The 21,241-nt window shown below is 60.0% G+C and overlaps 2 protein-coding genes across 2 annotated transcripts; both read left to right on the forward strand.

Moving 5' to 3' along the window:
• Positions 1–3,731: 3,731 nt before the first annotated feature.
• On the forward strand, positions 3,732–4,584 carry PHLDA3 (pleckstrin homology like domain family A member 3; the record flags this gene model as incomplete). The annotated part of the gene is made up of 2 exons (XM_084220630.1): positions 3,732–4,083; positions 4,454–4,584. 2 exons carry the CDS (start codon positions 3,732–3,734, stop codon positions 4,573–4,575), a joined length of 474 nt encoding a protein of 157 aa, XP_084076756.1. The 3' UTR covers positions 4,576–4,584.
• Positions 4,585–13,139: 8,555 nt separating this feature from the next.
• Positions 13,140–21,241, forward strand: TNNI1 (troponin I1, slow skeletal type). Its single transcript, XM_084220579.1, has 8 exons — positions 13,140–13,174; positions 16,187–16,218; positions 17,035–17,076; positions 18,381–18,512; positions 18,595–18,684; positions 19,150–19,326; positions 20,645–20,755; positions 21,122–21,241. Exons 4-7 carry the CDS (start codon positions 18,387–18,389, stop codon positions 20,750–20,752), a joined length of 501 nt encoding a protein of 166 aa, XP_084076705.1. The 5' UTR covers positions 13,140–13,174; positions 16,187–16,218; positions 17,035–17,076; positions 18,381–18,386; the 3' UTR covers positions 20,753–20,755; positions 21,122–21,241.

Consider the following 21,241-nt stretch of genomic DNA (forward strand, 5'->3'; position numbering starts at 1 on the left):
CAGGGCCAGGCTGGACAGGGCTTGGAGCAATCTGGGATAGTGGAAAGTGTGCCTGCCCAGGGCAGAGGGTGGAACAGGATGGTTCTTAACCTTTCAACCCAAACCAGCTGGTGGTCCTATGAGACAGTGACATTTCCATGTGAGGGACCCCAAAGAGCCCAATTCTACTGGAGGCCTAGTCAAAGCCAGGATTTGGTTTTGCAGGGCCATGGAAAGATTTGGTTATAAGGGACCAGCAGAAGCCTTAACTGCAACCTCCTGCTTAAGGCAGGGTTCCAAAGGTCAGGTTGATCAGAGCATTTGATGTCCACTCAGGTACAGGAACCCTCTGAGGATGGAGGTCCCATCACTGTAGATCTTGTCACAGCATTGTGCCACACAACCCTTGAAAGAGTTGTTTCATCACTGAAAGGATGGTCGGGCCCTGGCACAGCTGCCCAGGGCAGCGGTGGAGTCACCACCCCTGGGGGTGTTCAGAAGACCTGTGGGATGTGGCACATGGGGACGTGGTGATCGTGGCAGTGCTGGGGAAGTGGTTGGAATGGATGATCTTGTGACCTGGGAGGGCTTTTCCAACATTAATGGTTCTGTGAGTCCCTTACTGTCCTGTGGTGCCCCTGTGCCTGGTGTCTGTGTCCTTTTGCTAGGCAGGGCCGTGTCTCTAAAACCTTTCTATAGACTGTGGAAAACTGAAGTTCAGCCTCCCCTGGTCCTGTTTTCTCCTGCCTAGTGGGTCTCTGCTGAGCTCCCAGCCCCAAAGGTCCCAGGACAGGAACCATGCCCTGAGTTTTTGCCCTGGGTGCCACAGACCTGCTGACCCTGCACTGGTCACTCAGAGTGGCTTAGGGAGTGACAGAGACCACCATGGGGACACCAGGATGGGATCCTGGGGGCTGCACATCATGACAGAGGCATGAGGGGGGCTGGAGGAGGTGGTGGGACATGGCCCAGGAGAAGCAGGGTGGGACTAGAGGTGCTTTTTGGGCACCTCCTGCCCGAGCTGCAGTGGGACAGCTCTGACCATGCTACCCTCTGCTGGTCAGCGAGCACGGCAGGGCCCAGCCGCGTCTGCTCACCTGTGCCCAGGTGTTGTCCAGCTCCCCCTCGAGGCAGCAGAGCCGCGCGGTGCCCGGCAGCTCCCGCCCTGGGGGGGCTGCAGCCTGGGAAAGGGGCTGTGGCACCCAAACCTGCCCTGAAGGGATTGGCCTGTGGCCAAGCTCCCTGGAGCCTGGAGGTGATGGCACCACTGGAGGGGTCAGACTGGAGCCCCCAAGCCCCATGGCCAGCAGGGCTGTGAGAGGGGGTGTCACCCTGTCACCCAGCTCCGTGGGGATGTCACCTCGGGGCAGGGCTGAGCGCAGCAGCCCCGTCACCTGCCCTGAGGGCCCCGTGGGGATGGGATGAGCCGTGGGCAGCCCGTGGAGCAGAGCCCTCGGCTCACCCACAGCCTGGCACAGCGAGTCCTTCAGGGTTTGTTGCAGGGCAGAAGGTGCCATGTCCCCCCCAGGCAGCCTGGCAGGGTGAGAGCCCTGCCCCTGCTGTGTCTGGGAATGGACAGCTGGGGAGACAGGAGTGGAGAAGGACGTTCCCAAAGCTCCTTCACACCCAGGGCTGCGGGACCAGCTCCTTCCCGTGGTGGCTAGTGCCTGGAGAAGCAGTGACTGCGGTGAGCAGAGGGGCGGGGGGCTCGGGCAGGGGTTGGCAGCCCTTGGCTCGCCCCCGGGCTGTGAGGATGGAGCTGGAGCTGGATGGTGAGCCAGAACTGCCCACGGACATCCCAGCTTACCAGAACAGTGACAGTCCCAAAAGTGCTCCCCCCGAGTTCCCAGGGCTCGGCATCCCTGGAACTGAGCGTTACCCGTGCGTGGGAAAGCAGCCTTGCCGGGGGACCCCACACTGCTCTGCTCTGCCGGGGGACCCCACACTGCTCTGCTCCTTCCCAAGCGCTGGGGTGCTCAGGGTGACCTCCGGGGCCTCCTGACGTCAGGAGCCCGGGTCTCCTGGGACACCCGGGATCTCTGCCAGCGTGGCGAGGTTGGCCCCAGGGAGCACGAACCAGTTCCTGGCTCCGCCAGCCGCCCTGCCCTCTTAATGAGGGATAATGAGGTGCATCTCATCAGCGCTGCAGACTTGCCCGCTGGCCACGGCGGCTGCCGGCAAAGCCCCCGGCAGGGAGCGGCAGTGATGGCGGGGCTGGGGCCGGAGGGGACTCCAGCCGGGGGCTCTGCGGGGCTGGGGTCTGCGAGGGGTGCAGGAGCAGGGTGGGCGCTGGGACAGCGGCTGCGTGCCGGGGAGCCAGGGGCTGTCCAGCCCCCGTCAGTGACCCCGGCACATTCCCGGGGGGGTTTCTTCCCATTGCCGACCTCACCTGGGTGAAGGACCCACTCTCACAGCGTTTGCAGGGGCACATTCAGCGGCCCAGCCAGCTGAGACCGTCACCCGCCCTGGCAGCCCACGGCACGCACAAGTCCCCACATGTGCCCCCCGGCAGCCCAGCCCGGCCCGGGGAACCCTCGGTGCCAGGCGCTGGCACAGGAACAGACGGCGCTGCGGTGGCCGGGAACGAGATGGGCTGGAAAGGAGACGGTGTTTGGCTGCAGGGGGGGGTGGATCAGGCAGGAGGACCGGGCTGTGCTGCCCCGGCCCCGCTCCACGGCTCCTTCCCCCTGCACAGGTCACACGGGCTGGGGGATGCTGCTCCTTGCTGTGGCAGAGCCTGGGGGCTTCAAACCCCCGTCTCGGGCTTTGAGGGATGGGAGCTCTGTGTGCTGAGGGGTGGCCCAGTACCCTTGGGTGAGTGGCTGGGGGGGTGGGTGGCTGTCAGGGGTTGTCCCCATCGCTGCTGTCCGTTCTCTGCTTTTGTCTCTCCTTCTGGGCTGTACTCGGGGTCCCCAGAGCCCCTGCCTGGCTTGTGCTTCAGGCACAGCCTACTGTCCCAGCTGGCACTGCACACCAGAAGCCCTTGCCCTGGCACTGCAGCCCATTGTGCCTTCTTGGCTGGCACTGCAACCCCCAGCCCCCCTTGCCCGGTAGCACTGCACTCTGTACCCCTGCCTGGCTACACAGAGCCCCCTGCCCTGTGCCCCACAGCCACTGTCCCCACCAGCCCTGCACCCTAGAGCCCTGTGCCCGCGGGGCTGCACCCCCAACAAAGAGCTGCCCTTGCACCTCCAACAGCCGTGCAGCCCCGTCCCACACCCTGCACCGCTGCCGTGCAGCCCCGTCCCACACCCCGCAGCGCTGCCGTGCAGCCCCGTCCCACACCCCGCACCGCTGCCGTGCAGCCCCGTCCCACACCCCGCCTGTTCACACGAAGGCCCTGAGGCTGCCCCTGCCCTCGGGCACCCCAAAAGCTCCTCCCGGGTGAAGCGGGGCTGCGCCGGGCCTGGTCGGGCTTCGCCTGGGCGTGAAGGGAGCCTGAGAGCAGGAGGGGCCAGGCGAGGCGGCAGGAATGCGAGTGGGAGAGCGGCCGGGCAAGTAGCGACAGCTCCTGCGAGCGCGGATCCCACACGCGGCTCGGGCAGGGAGCGGAGCCCGGCACGGGGCCGGCGGCCGGAATGGGGCACGCCGTGGCTCGGCCCCTCTGAGAGCCGCAGCGGGAGCGGCGAGTGCCGGGGGCAGCACGGCCACCGCGGGTCCCGGCCCCGGGAGCTCGGCTGGAATTCCCCCGGCGGGTAATGCCCGGCTGGGCCGGCGCAGGGTGCTGAGGATCCCGGGGCCGAGCAGCCGCGATGACCCCCGAGAAGGTGCTGAGGGAGGGGGTGCTGGAGAAGCGGAGCGGGGGGCTGCTGCAGCTCTGGAAGAAGAAGCGGTGCCTGCTGACGGAGAAGGGGCTGCAGCTCTTCGAGCCCAAGGGCTCGCGGCGCAAGGAGCTGAGCTTCGCCCGCATGAAGGCCGTGGAGTGCGTGGAGTGGAAGGAGCGGCACATTTACTTCACGGTGGTGATGGACGACAGCCTCGAGATCGATTTCCGCTGTGCCCAGGAGGACCCGGGCTGGAACGCCGAGATCACCATGGGGCTCGTGCGCTTCAAGAACCAGCAGGCCATGCAGGAGGTGCGCGCCCGGCACAGCTGCCGAGCAGGTACCGCAGCCACCGCGGCTCAGGAGCGGGACCCACCCCAGCATGAGGTCCCTGGCCGCAGGTTCCCATCCCCGAGCGCTTTGGGGAATCACACAGGGGGTCCCGTGGACGAGGGTGGGTCTTCAGGTTCATGTTCCCATGTCCCCCTGAACTGGCTGGGATGCCCCATGGGTTTGGCCTCTCTGTATCCCTGGACAGGGACTTGCTGACGTCCTCCCTCTGTCTGGGGTGGCCTGAGGGATACAGGGCCCTTTGCTATCCTGCACATGGCATGGGGTGGCGATGGTGTCTGGCCTGGCTCCCCAGTCCCCTCAGGATGCCCCATGTCCCGGCACTGGCCGAGTGGGTGACAGGAGCCTTCTCTCTGCAGTGGTGCAGCTGGATGCAGCCCCGGTGGGACAGCCCAGGGATTCACAGCTTCCCAGGAGTCGGATGGAGATGGCCCTCGGCTCGGCAGGCGCTGGGGAGAACGGGATCCCTGCGGGCAAGTGAGGTCACCGCTGTGCAGCCTGGGGACGAGGACAGTGGCCCCGGGGAGGCCGGTGCTGGCGCTGGCTCCCCCCTTGCTGGGGCAGGACAGAGGCACTGCAAGAGCTGGGCTGGCACAGTCACCTCTCCTTGGCACAGGGGGTGTCCAGCCCCCAGAGGACACAGGGCCATCACCTGGCACTTCAGACAAGGCAGGAGGTGACATCCTTGCCTGGGGCCCCAGCACCCTTCATTCAGCTCATATGTGCAGGACATTGGTGCACTGGTGGGGACCCCAGGCCTCTCCTGCAGGACAGGGGATGGATGAGGCTGTGCCCAGAGGATCTGTGCCACAGGGAGCTCTGCATGTGTGACAGTGGATGTGGCTGGGTCCTAATTTTAAAAAGGGGCTGGAAAGCTGCTGCTGCAGCAGGGACCCCTCAGCAGGGCACTGAAATGATGGTGTAGTGACACAGCCATGCTGCTGGACATTGTCTCACCCTGGGATGTCCTTGGGCTGTGGGGGAATGCTGGGGACCCCAATTCCCTGTACCAAATGTGTTCCTTAATAAGACTTTCAGCTTCTTACCCTGGTGTTGCTTTGATTTGTGGGACCCACAGGGCACAGGAGAGCACAAATCCTGCAAAAAGCTTTGCCAGTCACAACCCCTAAACCAGCATCCCCCAGTCGGGCTCGAAAGCCCCCCACTAGCGCCCCGAGGCTCCCCGATCACCAGTCCCGCGGCGCCCGTGTCCCCAGGGATTCCCACGGTGTTTTGTGTGCCGGTGACGCGGGAGTAGCGCTGTGGCTCTGCAGCAGGGAGGGATGGCTCTGCCCCGACAGGCAGCGCAGACAGCAGCGCCTGGAGCCAGCAGCGCTCCGCAAGCCGGAGCCTGAGCCCAGCCCGGGGCCGGAGGCGCTGCGGATCCTGCCGGAGATTTCCCGGCCGCGTGGGAACCACGGAGCGTGGTGTCCTTATTGCCCGGGCCAGGCAGCCTGCACCCAGCCTGCACTCCAGCCTGCACCCCAGCCTGCACCCAGCCTGCACCCCAGCCTGCACCCCAGTCTGTACCTGCACCCCAGCCTGCACCCCAGTCTGTACCTGCACCCCAATCTGCACCCCAGCCTGCACCCAGCCTGCACCCCAGCCTGCACCCCAGTCTGTACCTGCACCCCAGCCTGCACCCCAGTCTGTACCTGCACCCCAATCTGCACCCCAGCCTGCACCCAGCCTGCACCCCAGCCTGCACCCCAGTCTGTACCTGCACCCCATCCTGCACCCCAGTCTGTACCTGCACCCCAGTCTGTACCTGCACCCCAGCCTGCACCCCAGCCTGCACCCCAGCCTGCACCCCAGCCTGCACCTGTACCCCAGTCTGCACCCCAGCCTGTACCCCTGTACCCCAGCCTGCACCCCAGTCTGTACCTGCACCTGTACCCCAGTCTGTACCCCTGTACCCCCCCGTACCTCTGTACCCCAGCCTGCACCCCAGTCTGCACCTGCACCCCAGCCTGTACCTGTACCCCAGCCTGCACCCCAGCCTGCACCCCAGTCTGTACCTGTACCCCAGCCTGTACCTCTGTACCCCAGCCTGCACCCCAGTCTGTACCTGTACCCCCCCATACCTCTGTACCCCAGCCTGCAGCCCACTCTGGCCCCGCGGGGTCCCATCCCCGTGCCGGGGCAGCACCGCGTGGCTTTGGGGACAGTGGCAGGGCTCTCTGTGCAGGGCCAGGCTCGTGCTGGCTCTGCAGGAACGAGCACCGGGGATTCCAGCCGGCAGAGCCTCCTTGGCCAGCGGTGCTCAGAGCTGCATTTACCGAGACCCCCCCGGCTGGGGGTGCAGAGGGGCAGGGGCCAGGCCGGGGGTGCAGATGGAGCCAGACCCCAGCCCTGCATAGATGATGCTCTGCACCATCCCAGAGTCATGACAGGGACACTGGGGGTGCTCCAGGGGTGGTGGGACCCTCCACAGGACATGCTTCAGGTGTGGTGCCCTGTGTGGACCAGGCCCAGACCAGGTCCCTGCACATGTGTCAGGAGGGAATAGGGTGGTCAGGAAGGTGCTCCTGCTTACACAGCATTTCCAGGCCAAGGATCACTGTCCTGGGCTTTCCCCTAAATCCCCAGCTCCCAGAGCCAGGGGATTCAGTGAGGCTCAGTCAAAGCCATGTGAGCATCCCAAGCCTGTGCCATGGTGGGTGCCAGGGTGGGGAGCACCCAGTGCCAGAGGATTCCCAAAGTTACCAGTTTTATTCAGTGTGACTGCTTTTTTTCAAATTTTCTGCTCTCTTGCTCCCTGTAAATAGATATTTTCTGTTTTCCAACTGCCAGCAAGGAACTGTCAGAAAAAGTTATCAAGGAGGGTGTGTGAGCACCAGCCCTGGCTGTGGTACATCCCTGGGCACTGATGATGAGGCAGCAGAGAGACCATGGTACCCCAGAGCTGGGGAGAAATTCAGCCAGTCGATGCAGGGAGGGGACAAGTAGAAAACACAAATCCCTGTGTCAGCATTTCAGGTCCAGTCACAGGGAAAGTCAAGCTTTTCCATCCTCAGCCCGAGCCCTTCATCCAGACCAACACACATCCAGGCTCCCTGCCTGGACCCCATATCCCCCAGGGACTTTAATGCTCCCCAAGCCTCCAGGTTTGGGATTTTCTTCCGAGCAGACACCCACACCTGACCCATCCTCTGTGGGTGGATTCCCAGGCTGACCCTGGAGCAGAGGCTGGGTCAGAGCCCAGCCAGCAGCGTGGGGGTGGAAGGTGTGTTGGCTTCATCTCCCCTGGGAGGGCTGAATGTCTCTGCAGAGGAAAAGTCACCCTGAGACTGAAAAACAAATAAACAGCCCAGAGAGCTGGCCAGGGAGTGGAGTAGGGCCAGGGCCAGAGGCTGGAGCATCCCCAGCACCAGGGATGTGGTGCCAGCACACTCCCAGGCAGTCTGCAAAGCAGGAGAGGACTTGTGGGAAGCATTTCTAATGCCCCTGGAGGTGGGGAAACTGAGGCACAACAGGGGGATGCAGGCTGGGTTTGTGGCCCCTCAGCCCCTCCAGCACATGGGCTTCCATGGCCAGACCCCCCAGGCCTCCAGGGAAAGGAGAGAGGTGCCCTGGAGCACCCAGAGTTCAAAGGCAGGAGCCTGAAAATCTGGCTCTGCTGCTCCCAGCCCACGGTGCCCCTGTTCCAGCATCCCTCCCCACACTTCTGTGAGGGTGCCCTGGTGCTGAGGCTGCTCTGGGGGGCTGCCCTGTGCCCCCACCCTGGGCAGGGGCTCTGCCAGCACCCACAGGGACTGGCACCCTCCCTGCAGCACCACAGGGGTGCAGTGGGTACAGAGGACAGCAGTTTTTTCCACCTGATGATATCCCAGGTCTGCCTTTGGGACCAGTTTGGGGCTGGATGAACACCCTGAGTGCCAGGGAGGTCCCTGGGGTCACAGTGCTGAGACAGGGAGGTGCAGCCTGATGCTTTTATCACGTGGGACCTCCTCCATCACCAAGTGCCCCGTGGAGAGCCTGGCACTGCCCTGCTTCTCCTGGGATCATCTCTGAGCTTGTGGGTGGTTCCTCTTTAGATAAAAATGATAAAAAAGATATTAAAAAAAATTTCCAGCTGTACCAAGTAGCATTCTGCTTTTTGGCTTTAGGTCAACTGTCCAACTTCCTCCAGATGCTGCTAAAATGATTTCATTTTTGGCCATCCTTAATTACAATTCCTAAATCACTGGATTTTGGTTTGGGACACAACACCTGCCCAGAGCTCTGCAGTCTGTGTGTCCATGCTGCAGGGAGCAGAGGCTGGGATGTTCCCAGCACTGCTGTGGGGGGCTTGGCCATCTCCACTGAATCCTCCTGCACTGCAGTGTAGGAAGAAATGACTGTGCTTGGACCACAGCCCCTGGGGTGCTGAGGGGTCAGGGCAGGGAGTGCAGGGATCACACCTTCATTCCCCAGCCACAGGGTCCTGCTGGAGGGTCTGGAACTCCATGTCCCAGGGGGTTCAGATCTGTGTCTGTGACATTCCCCAGCAGTAGAGCTGAGGTTGTGGGAGCCCAGGAAGGGCAGGGACTCACCAGGAAGAAACAAAACGAGGGTCTAGACATTGCTGGAGCTGCAGGGGGAACAGCCAGCACATGCCAGCACCTGTCTGTCCCCCACTGTCCCCAAGCAGGAGCCAGGGGTGGCCCAGCCCAAAGTGGATGCTGAGATGTGTCACAGAGACAGAGGTAAAAATCTGAAAATGCCCTGAAAATGTCCAAAAACTCTGTGAGGGTCCCTGCCTGGGCCAGAAATTTTGAATTATTTGGAATAATCTTTTTTTATAATGTAGAATATTTTGCCTTAGGCAGGAAACCAGCCTGGACTTAGTGTACTCAAACTGATGTCACTGCTGAGCCATGGCTGCCACTGTCACAGAACAGCCCAAATCCCCCTCCTGGTGAGAAGAGCCCACAGGATCAGCACTGGGAAGGTTTCATGTGTCACTGGCAAAGCCATTGAAAGCTTCAAGTCTTCAGTGGGTGGCTCCATTCCAATAATGTCCTTCCACTATCCCAAAGTAGGTAATTCCTCTCATTTAACAAAGCCTTTCCCATGTGCCAGAGGCACGATCAGGAGCCTGTGCTGTTTCTAAAGGGCCCCTTGGCTTTTGGGGAACCCTGCTCAGCTTTGGCACCTTTTGCAAACATTTCAGGCCTCCTCAAAGTATTCAAGTAGAGAAAAACAAACTGGCCATGATATTTCTAGAAGTTGAAGGTGTTTCTTGCATTTTGGGATAATTGTCCTGCTTTGGCATCCAGCCCCAGAGCTGCCTCCAATGGATTTGCCCTCTAGAGCCAAGTGGGGAGGGCGAGTCCCGTGCCCAGGGATGCAGGGGCTGGCACGAGCACCCTCCTGAGCTGCACCAGGCCCAGAGGGGTCTCCAGAGCTTGGGGTGCCAGAATGGGGACTGGGACAGGAGCAGGACATGGAGCAGCACATCCCAAAGAGATGAGGAGCCTCTGCCCTGCCAGGCAGCGGGGAATGGGGATGCTGTGGTGGTGCTGATGTAATGGGGTGAAGATCAGTGGGGCAGATGAGCTGGGAGAGGTCTCAGTCACTGGGGAATATTTGGGGTCTGGCCTGAGGCTGTGCTGGTTCCCAGGCTGGGCTGTGATGATTATCCAAATTCTGCCCCCTTTCCATCCCTCGGGTTTGGTGGGATTTGTTCACAGATGCAGCAGGGGGAGGAAATTCCCCCCAGGGCTGCAGGAGGCACCAGCTCTTGGAGAAGCATCCCAGGAGCTTCCACTGCAGCCACCAATCCACAGAGCAGGTGGGACTGGCTGGGTTCCTCTGGCAGCTCAGGAGTGAGAGCTGCTGGATGGTCTTCAGGAGGAACACCATGGGGGACCATTCCTCAGGACAAGTCCCATGGCCCTTCACCACTTCACTGCCACCTGACCCTGCAGCCTTGCAAGCGCCTGCCTTAGGGGGGGACCTCGCTGTCCCCTGGTCCCTGAGCTGTCCCACAGAAGGAAAACCTCTCACACTGTGGTGAGTCTGTGGGGCATCATCTGTCCCAGTCCGGTGACAAGCCTGGTGCAGCTGGGGGCTCTCCTGTCACCCCCCAGTGCTGAACTCTGAGTGTGGCAGTGAGGATGAGTCCCAAAGGACAGCAGAGGCTCAGTCCCAAAGGACACCAAAGGCTCAGCTGTCATTTCTAAGTCTGTCCTGGATGCTCTGGGAGCTGTTGGCTTTGTGAATTCCATCGGGGTTGATGGAATGAGGATGGTGGCTGGGAGAGGATGAGGACAGGATGGGTGGGAAGGTTCCAGAGAAGTGGAAGAGATCTCTCCAGCATTGCTTCAAGTCCGTTTCTTCAGGCAGATTGGCTTCATGTGGGGCAGCTGAAGCGCTCACAGGAGTCAGGTACCTTTGCATTTGGAGCCTGAAGAGGTCCCTTGAGGAGCCAGGGACCATTGGGCAGCTCTGACAGCCCCTGCCATAGGTGTGGGACTGATGCACCAACACCCTCCAGGGACTTGGAAAGTCCAGAGGGGGAAAATGCCCCATCCTTCTAAACACATGCCAGGGAGTCCACCTGTTAGACAGGTGACCTGTAGATCCCAGGGACATTCAGGGACAAGCAGCTGTCCCTGAGGACCTGCTCCTGCCTGGGTCTGACCTCCCCACACAGCTCTCTGGGAATTTGCTGTTGGCATCCGTCCCCTTGGTGGCAGCCCATGGGGAACCCTTCCCTTCAACCAGTGGCTCCCAGTAACAGGAGGATATTTGATTTGTACTGGCAGCAGCAGCAGCACATGGAGAAATCACAGAATCATGGAATAGTCTGAGTTGGAAGGAACCCACAAGGATCATTGAGTCCAACTCTAAAGTGAATGGGGATCAAACTCATGACCTGGGTGTTATCAGCACCCAGGTCTGACCAGCTGAGCCAATCCCAGATATATTTTTATTATTTTGCTCTGAATTTGCCCTCAGCACTGCTTTACCCTGTAGATTTCCAGCCTGATCCTTCCCACCCCCAGCAGCTCAGAGCGGTGTCTGAGGCCCAGGTGGCACCTGATAAAACTACCCCTCACCTGGAGGCAGCTCCCTGTGGTTTGTGAGCCAGGGATGGGGACTCAGAACGTCCCCTCTGTGTCAGCTGGGGAGGAGGGATGGGACATCTCGGTCCTTTGCCAGTCCCTCTGTGCAGCCCCCATGGCAGAGTTGGGGCTTTGAAAGCCATGGAAAAAAACCAAATCCAGGGGTCCCATTGCCCTATCCCGCTCCTGCCCTTTCCTCCTCCTCTCTCCGGGTCCCAGCAGAGGATGAAACCCGAGACTGGAGCAGATGGCATCCGAAGCAGCCCCCGCCCCATCCCCGGAGCTGCGGGAATGCAGCGCCGTTGTCACAGGCTAATTTTGGCTCCTCTGTGCTCCGAAAACAATTCCAAGGCATCCGGGAGGAAAGATGCTGGAGGCCTGGCCCCGAGGGGGCTTTTCCTTATAAAGGTCTAACGGGGCTGGTTAAAACCTCCTCCTCCTGCTCGGAGGGGAGAGCAGATGCTCTGCGCTGGCGTTTGGGGGTAGGGAAGGGTCCTTGCAGGGGTTCCGGGGTGCGCTGGATGCAGGGGGGTTTCTCCCCTGCCCACTGGGACTTGCTTGGTGCATTTCACACAAGGATGGCACTGCCATGCCATTGCTGCTGTCACCGATCTCCCAGCAGCTCCTGCTGTGTCCAGGCAGGGGGAAGGAGCCGGGAAGGCACTGCAGGATGGGGGCTGTCTGTGCTCGCCACCATGGGAGCTGCCCCACTCCAGCAGCTGTGTGTCCCTCCTGGCCACAAAAGCCCCGGGATTAACATGCCAGGCATTGTCCCTGCTGGGCCCCACGCTGGGAATTGTTTGCTCCTAAATTTGTCCCTAAAAATATCCTGGGGAACAGGTGCTGCCCTGCAGCCCTTGTCATGCAAAGGGACCCTGGGCAAGGGGCTTTATGGGGAGCAGTGGGGACAGACAGCAGCGTTTTCACTGCTTTTCATGGGGAAGACCTCAGGCCCTGTGAGGGCTGGGAGCTGCTTGAGCATGCCAAGCTGCAGTGCTGTGCTGGGGGAGTGGGGCTGGTCCTTCTCCTTAGAGAGGGGACTGTGACCTCTTTGGTCCCCTCCCCACCTGGCCTAAGGTGTGACCCCACATTTGCTGGTTTTCACCATCACCCCTCAGCAATGCAGCCTGGCCTGCTGAGGTTCCCTGAGCTGCTTTGGTGCCTCTGGTGGCTCCCAGGAGTCCCCTTGGCCAGCACTGTCCTGTGTGTGCCCCACCGTGCAGGGCTGAGCAGCTCCCAGGCTGTTCGCACCCCCTCCCCTGCCTTTTGCAGCATCTCTGGAGCTCTGTCACACCAGACAAGGCAGAGGTGCCAGGAAGATCCAGCCCATCCCCACAGCATCACCAGCACTGGGCAGCCTGAGCCTGTCTGTGTGACCCCAAGAACCCCCATATGAGCAGTGGGGGCATTCCAGTGCCCAAGGGTGTCCCAAAGAGCTGGGGAGGGACTGGACAAGGGATGGAGGGACAGGACACGGGGAATGGCTTCCCACTGCCAGAGGCAGGGATAGATGGGATATTGGGGAGAAATTCTTCCCTGTGAGGGTGGTGAGGCCCTGGCACAGAATGCCCATGATGCACAGAACTGCCTCATGCCTGGAAGTGTCCAAGACCAGGTTGGACAGGGCTTTGAGCAACCTGGGATAGTGGAAGATCTCCCTGCCCATGGCAGGGCTGGGACTGGATGATTTTTAAGGTCTCTTCCCACCCAAACCAGTCTGGGATGCTTCCTATGCAAACAGCCCTGGAATCCTCCAAACCAAAGGGGGGCTGTGGGTGCCCTGGGACACAAGTGCAGTGACACACGGGTGACCCGTGTGTGTCCCTGTGTTCCAGGCAGGGCCCCAGGTGTGAGCAGCAGTCCCAGCACTCCCAGGGCTTGCAGCAGATGCCTGCAGAGGAGGGGATTTGTGCTATTTTTACCGACCACTTGCAGGCAGGGCTGGGATTCAATACCCCCCCTGAGCCCCAGCCCCGGCAGAGCGCGGCTGTCCCGAGGCCAGGCGTCACCTCCCTCCTGCACAGCCAGGTAAGGCACTGCCACTGCCCCCTGTCTCCTCGGGGTGTGCTGCTGCTGAGATGGGCACAAGACCCCCGGCACTGGCACGGGACACAGAGGAACCCCCAGCACGAGGATCTGCCTGAATTTCTCTCCCTCTCTGAGGGGGTCAGACATTTCCTCTGCTCTTGGAGAGAGGATTGGTGAGGCTGCAATGGGGACAAAGACTTTGAGCTGATATTTGCCTGGTTTTTCCCAAACCATGGCACAGTTTGAGAAGCACTTGCTGGATGTTCCAGCCTGGCTCACTGGTGGGAGGTTCAGGGTGGGAACAGAGGGGACAGAGCTCCCTTCTGGTAGATGGAGAGTGCTTGTGGTTTGTCTCCAGCCTCCTGGGATGGGGGAGGATGTCAGGATTGACTGTGGTTGGGTTTATGGGATTATTTCTTTTAAGGATTTCCATGTTCCAGTGGTTCAATAGGCTATACAAGCTTTTCACAGCTAGGACAATGCAAATATTACAGAATTAGCTTGCCCAGATCCTCTCGTCCCCTTCAGGGAGCGAAGTCTCTCATGGATGGTCCAGATCCAGCTGGAATCCAAAAGTCCTGGCACGGGGGATTGCTGGGGATGTCTCACTGGCACAGCTCAGTCCCTGCAGTTGTTTGGGAAGCCAATTTAGGAGCATTTGGCCCTAAAATGTGACTGACCTTGGTAGAGGTCGTGAGTTCGAGGTGTGGTGTGGATCCCACCCCAAGGAATGCCGGGCTCTGCTCCAGCAGGGGACAAAGGAAACGCTGAGGCTGCTCCCAGCCCTCTCAGCTGCAGGGAAAGAAAGGCTCCTCTGCCACCCCCGGAATAAACTTGGGGGCAGCAGCTGGGACCCAGCCTGCTCAAGGCACCAGTGCTGCCTCATGTTCACTAGGATGTTTGTCACAGCACCAAAAACCTCCACAAAAGCAGGAAACTGAATGTTTGATGTGGTTTGAGGACAAAGAAATTCCTGTTTTGGGGATTTTTCATTGTAAATCCGGGGATCTGGATTGGGTGGTTCTGGGGAAGATGAATCCTGCTGGGATTTTATTACATTCCCCCCCATCCCCCAAACTTCATTTATTCAGGACATATCTGGCTGAGCTGTGGGGGCATGGGGAGGGAACAGGGAAAAGGGAACAGAGCCAGAATGTGCCCTGAGATTTGCTTGGCACAGGCTCCACACAAACCTGTGAGCAGCTGTTTGAGACCAGCTTTTCATTTCCCCCAGCATGAATCCTTGGGGTCTGTGAAAAACACCAATCACTCATTTTTAAAATTTTAAAGGTTTAATAGTAATAAAATGGTTATAAAAATAGTAATACAATTAGAGTAATAATAATTTGGACATTAGGACAATATAAGACAACAGAAACAAAGAGTTACGAACGTCTGGGTATCTTTTACCGGGCAGCACAAGCCCGAAAAAGGACCCACGTTTACAGAGGATTAACCCTTAAAAGCAACAGCCTGTTGCATATTCATACACCATACATGATGCATAAATTCCATTCAAATACAGGATTCTGTCTGGTCATCGTCAGCTTCTTCCTCTGAATCCTAACAGCGCCTTTGAGGCGGGAAGAAGTTCGTTTCTTCTGATAAGGAGCAATAAATTCCTTTTCTCTGAAAGATTGAGGTGTCCTGTGGCTGCTATCTTGCTGCGAGTCCTTTCTTAAAAAAAAAGTATCTTAGATAGCATAGTTTCTATTTTAACATTTTTTAATAACCTAAAACTAGATTTAACACACTACTTAAGAGAATTAATACAGCATTACTTTCTAACACAACACATATAATATTCATTTTAATATTTGCGAAAAGCCAATCATAAAACATGCATTTTTCACAGGCACTAAAACAGTTTCCAAATATCAGGGGATGCAAAAGGATCAGGGCAAAAAATCCCAGCTTGTCCATTTTCCTCCCAAGGAAAAGGGCTAAACCCACACCTGGAAATGCTTTTTGAGGGAAAAAAAAAAAAAAGGATTGGTATTTCCCCCACATTTTTCTGCTGCTTGGGCTCAGCACAGGAGGGTTCAGAGCAGGGCCAGGGGAGCAGTGTGGGCTGGAGCAGCTGCCAGGGCTTGGGATCACCAGGCAAATGTAAAATAGGAAACCCTGAGTGTTTCACCTGGAATGTGACTGCTGAAGGAACCTGCTCAGCTCTGGGCTCTGTCTTAGAGAATCCCAGGATGGTTTGGGTTGGGAGGGACCTTAAAACCCACCCAGTCCCACCCCTGCCATGGGCAGGGACACCTTCCACTATCCCAGACTGCTCCAAGCCCTGTCCAGCCTGGCCTTAGGCACTGCCAGGGATCCAGGGGCAGCCACAGCTGCTCTGGGCACCTGTGCCAGGGCCTCACAGCCAAGAATTCCTTCCCCATATCCTATCCATCCCTGCCCTCTGGCAGTGGAAGCCATTCCCTTTGTCCTGTCCCTCCATCCCTTGTCCCAGAGTTCCTCTCCAGCTATCCTGGAGCCCCTCTGGGCTCTGGAAGGGACTCTCAGGTTTCCCTGGATCCTTCATTTCTCCGCACTGGGCACCCCCAGCCCTCAGCCCGGCTCAGAGCAGAGGTGTTGCCCTTTGCTCCGGCGCTCCCCCGGCGGGTTTTGGCCCTCCCATCCCTGCAGTTGCCTACGAGAGCTGCAGGACAGGACTCCCTGAGCCGACCCAGCGGGGGAACCCCCGAGGCACCCCCATTTCTCCTGAGATTTCCAGCCTCCATCCCTTGCCCCGAGCAGCTCGGAGCTTGGGAAAAGCCCCGAGGAGGCGCAGGCCGAGCCCTGCAGGGCCGGCTGGGCACGCTGCAGCTTGCCCGAGATGCGGGCGGGCTCTGCCGGAGCCCGGGGCTCGGCCCGCGCTGCCCCGGGCGTGGAGGCTGCGGGGCCGCTTCCCAACGCCGACAGCGCGGGGCAGCAGCACCTCGGCATCGCTCCCTCGCTGCCTTTGCCTCGGTGCCTTTGGGATTTGCTCCTTGGTTTCAGCCGCTTTCCCTCTCTTGGCAGGAACAGCACTCGCCGCGATGCCGGAGCCGTGAGTAGCTGCGCTCCCCTCGCACCCCCGAAAGCCTCGCCCGGCTGCGCTTGTCCCTTTGGGGAGGATCCGCTGGGCGACCCTGCCCTGCCCCAGACCTCTGTGCTGTTTCCCTTGCAAAAACTGTCTTTAAATTCAAATTGTCTGCCCTTTCAATGTCCCAGTTCAAACCTCGGGGCTTTCCCAGATCCCCAAATGCAGATTTGAGGGGGGGCAGCACCTCTGGATTTGCCGTGAGGCTCTCTGTAGCACAATGCACAAATCCAACACATTGCCTGGTGAGCAGAGAAGGGAGGGACTCCCTGTAAAGCTTTCCTGGAGCAACGACCTGGGGACGTCCCAACCCTGTGAACCTGAACAGCATCCAAGCATCCCGACCCAGCTGAAGTGCGACTGGGGGAATGAGGGTGTCTGAACCACAGGGCCTCAGCTGGGGTTGGCACGATGGGCACAGTGCCAGCTCACCTGCCACTCACCTGAGTGACATTTTGACATTTCTTAGTTGTGGCCCTGAGCTCCCACTGCATTTCCAGAGAGCACCTTCACCTCAGACCTGGCTTACATGCTGGTGGCAGCTGTGAGATACAGAAATAAGGAACCAACTGCAACCACACGAGATGCATTCCTTGACTGTCCCCTCTTTTTTGCTCTCATTCCTTGATGCCCTGTTCTCTTGTCTTGTTTTTTTCTGCTTCTCCCGGGCTGCTCCCCTGCCCGCAGGGAGGTAAGTGCCATTCCCTTTGCTAGAGCCCTTGCTGCTGCTCTGCGTTTGCTGTGTATGTTTTCAAAGGGTGTTTTCCTTCCCTCCCCTTTCCCCTAGAGAAAATCCAAGATCACAGCCTCACGCAAACTCTTGTTGAAGGTGAGTCCCGAGGGCTGGAAACTCCCTGGGGTTTGTCTTGCTGGGGGAAAGGAGCCAGGTTACAGCGCGTGGTCGGTGGGACAGGGGTGAGGAAAGCTCAGGGATGGGCTGTGGGGAGCAGCTCCCACCCACCTTTCTCTTCTCACTCATGTGGGATTTGTGGTCCAAACAAACCTCCCCTTCACTAAGGTGGGGAGAGACCCCCACACCTTCAGCTCTGAACCCTCAGCCCCTCTGTGCTCCAGCACCAGCCTGGGAGCTCCCCAGGCTCTGGCTTGGGATAAACATTGCCTGCCCCAGCAGAGCAACGTCAGCAGCCAGCGGGAGCACAGCCCCACAACCCCACGGCCCCACGGCCCCACAGCCCCACAGCCTGATGGCCCCGCGGCCCCACAGCCCCACAGCCCCATAGCCCCACAGCCCAATGGCCCCACAGCCCCATGGCTCCACAGCCCCACAGCCCGATGGCCCTACGGCCCCACAGCCCCACAGCCCGATGGCCCTACGGCCCCACGGCCCCACAGCCCGATGGCCCCACAGCCCCACAGCCCGATGGCCCTGCGGCCCCACAGCCCCACGGCCCCATAGCCCCACAGCCCAATGGCCCCACGGCTCCACAGCCCCACAGTCCCACAGCCCGATGGCCCCACGGCCCCACAGCCCCACAGCCCGATGGCCCCACAGCCCCACAGCCCCACAGCCCGATGGCCCCACGGTTCCACGGCCCCACAGCCAGATGGCCCCACGGCCCCACGGCCCCACAGCCCCACAGCCCCACAGCCCGATGGCCCCACGGCTCTACGGCCCCACAGCCCGATGGCCCCACGGCTCCACGGCCCCACAGCCCCACAGCCCGATGGCCCCACAGCTCCACGGCCCCACAGCCCGATGGCCCCGCGGCCCCACGGCCCCACAGCCTCACAGTTCTATGGCCCCACGGCCCCACAGCCCCACAGCTCCATGGCCCCACAGCCCCACAGCCCCACGGCCCAATGGCCCCACAGCCCCACGGCCCCACAGCTCCACAGCCCGATGGCCCCACAGCCCCACAGCTCCACAGCCCCACGGCCCGATGGCCCCACAGCTCCACGGCCCCACGGCCCCACAACCCCACAGCTCCACAGCCTCACAGCCCTACGGCCCCCTGTCCCCACCCAGCTGGGGGGAGGCTTTGATGTGTGTTTGGGGACAGCAGGGAGGGGGTGGCACACCAGTCTGTCCCATCTTACAAACGTTGTGTGAGTGGCTCAGGGGAAACAGGGGCCTGTTCGCTTTACACTTCTGCCATTTCCTCGTGCTCACAGAGTTTGATGCTGGCCAAAGCCAAGGAGGAGTGGGATCAGGAGATTGTGGACAAGCAGGCAGAGAAGGAGAGGTACCTGTCTGAGAGGGTCGCCCCGCTGCACACCAGTGGGCTCTCCTTGAGCCAGCTCCAGGTACGCTGGGCCCGAGGGTGCAGCGAGCTCCTTGGGAGCTTGAGGGGCCTCACTCACCGCTCTCCTGTTTTCTTGGCCCCAGGACCTGTGCAGGGAGCTGCACGAGAAGGTGGAAATTGTGGATGAGGAGAGATATGACATTGAAGCGAAATGCAACCATAACACCCGGGAGGTAGGAGGGAGGACGGGCTGGTTCCTTCTAGAAGCTCCTTCCCAGTGGCAGCTCTGGCCTGGACGGGGATGTGTCATGGACCAGGCTGGGCTGGGATGTGGGACAGGCACCAGGGTTTCCTCAGGGCTGGTGTTTGCTCTGCAAGGCACCGCTCAGAGCAAGGTGAATCCCTGCCCAAGGGAACTCAAACTGTCCTTGGGGTCCACAGAGAGGTTCCTCACTCTCCTGGTCAGCCCTGTGGGTCTGAGAGCTTCTCGTGGCACAGCTGCCACCTGAGCAGGCTGGGCCCAGCCCCTGGCCCAGCTCTGAGCCTGGCTGGGCAGAGCCCTGGTGGGGTGGGCCCGCAGGGGAGGTGCAGATCCCTCTGGGGCTCGATGCTGCCAGAACTCTGCTTCCCACAGGGGCTCTTCGTGCAAGGCAGCCAAGCAGTGACCTCCCACCCCTGCTCCTCCCCTGCCCCTGCAGATTAAAGATCTGAAAATCAAAGTTCTTGATCTCCGGGGGAAGTTCAAGCGGCCTCCCTTGCGCCGGGTCCGTGTCTCGGCCGATGCCATGCTCAGGGCCCTGCTGGGCTCCAAGCACAAGGTGTCCATGGACCTCAGGGCCAACCTGAAGTCTGTCAAGAAGGAGGACACAGAGAAGGTGGGTGACTCCTCTGGAGGCTGGAGATGGACACGCTTCCTAGGGGTGCCCTTGCCCTTCTCCAGGGCACCCTGTGTTCACCCCCTGTCAGCCTTGGAAAGAGCCTTGTGAGGCCATTCCCACTGTGGGATCTTGTGGGACCACGTAGGACCAGTCTGACTGGACCAGGCCAGGTGGATGGTAACTGGTGAGACTTAGGGCTGTGTCTGTGGTGCTCTTCCCTCCCAGAGTGTGTGGGGGTCTCTCACCTGGGCCCCCTCAGCACCACAGCTGAGCTGCAACTGCAGAGTCTGATCTTTGATCTTGTAGGGAGCCATGAGAGCTCCAGCTGGGCACAATCACACCCCGAATCTCCCAGGGAACTCCCAGACTCAGATTAGATAAGACAGAGCAGCCCAGCAGTTGGCCTGAGATAAATGACCCAGTTCCCACCTGTTTGGCAGAGGTGTGAGAAGGGAAAGTCTCATTGCCAGCGATGCCCAAACCTGCCTAGGGTGTGCAGGTGCCCCAGCAGCAGGAGCTGTGCCTCATCCCCAGGCAGAGCTGGGGATCCCCTCTCCCCAGAGGGCTTTCACAGCTCCTTCCAGCTCAGCAGAGTGAATGAAAATTGGATGAGCAGAATTGGATGAGAACCTCAATTTTTAGCTGTTTTTCATTTGTACCCCCATTGGGGTATAGCACTTTTCCAGCCCTTTGGACAGAAAACTGTGCTTACAGCCCTTGGCACCGCGTGGAGAACAGATCTGGGGTTTGTTCTGGATGGGGTGAGATGGTGTTGGGGCACAGTTTGTAATCTACAAATGCTGGGGGGCAGAGCAGACACCTGGGCTCCCAGAGCTCTGTCACCTGCCCAGAGCTGCTGTCACCTCCCCTTCTGCTCTGGAAGTTGCTGCCAGGCTCCCACTGTCACACCAATAATCCCAGTCCCCACCAAAGGCTCAGAGAAGGTGGAGGTAGGAGGGCAATGCAGGAAGTGTTTTTACTTTAGTACAAACATTTGTCCCACTGTGCTGCTGTAAACTCAAAGTCCTACGTGGTCTTTTCCTCCTAAAGAAATCTTTCTGGGATTATTGAGCCTTCTGGTGCATGAATGCAGCTTGGCCAGGCTTTGGGGAGGGGAGTATCCACGCGGATCCAGACCTCCCTGTGGAGATCAGGCTGCTGCTTGCCACCTCCCCAGGCCGCTCCCTGTGCAGGGACACCTGGCAGAGAGACAGGGACTTTGCCAGGGGGCAGCCGTGTCCCAGCTGAGGCTCTGTGCAGGGGAGGGACGGGACAGGGCTGCCAGAGCCTCATGCCCGGCCCTGTCCCTCGGCAGGAGCGCCCTGTGGAAGTGGGCGACTGGCGCAAGAACGTGGAAGCCATGTCAGGCATGGAGGGGAGGAAGAAGATGTTCGACGCTGCCAAGTCCCCCACGGGGCAGTGAGAGGTAGGGCCGGGTCCGATCCCCCCGAGTTCCCTCAGCCTCCTGGGCGGTGCTTGGAGAGACACAGAAATGTCCCCAGTCCCTACAGAACAAGGCCACCTGTCCCCATGTCCCACCCCACACTTGGCTGGAGGTCTGTCCCATACCTCCCTGCCATGGGGTGCCTGCCAGCCCCCCTCCTCTTCTCCTGGGTGCTCCCCTTTGGGTGTCTCCTGTGCCACTCTCATCCCATATGCATTACTGGCAGCAGCCACAGCCAAAGCTGCCCCTCTGCCCCTCTGCCCCTCTGCCCCTCTGCCCCTCTGTCCCTCTGTCCCTCTGCCCCTCTGTCCCTCTGCCCTTCTGCCCCTCTGTGTTTCTTTCCCACAGGAGCACTGGGAAGAGGACTGTCCCCATCCCTGCTGCCAGCCTGCCCTTGCTACTCCCCTGACCCTTTGTGCCCTTCCCTGAATTCCCACTGAGCTGAAACACAAGGACAACGGTGTGGAA

Source organism: Fringilla coelebs (assembly GCF_963513975.1).
Source record: "Fringilla coelebs genome assembly, chromosome: 23".
Lineage (NCBI taxonomy): Eukaryota > Metazoa > Chordata > Aves > Passeriformes > Fringillidae > Fringilla > Fringilla coelebs.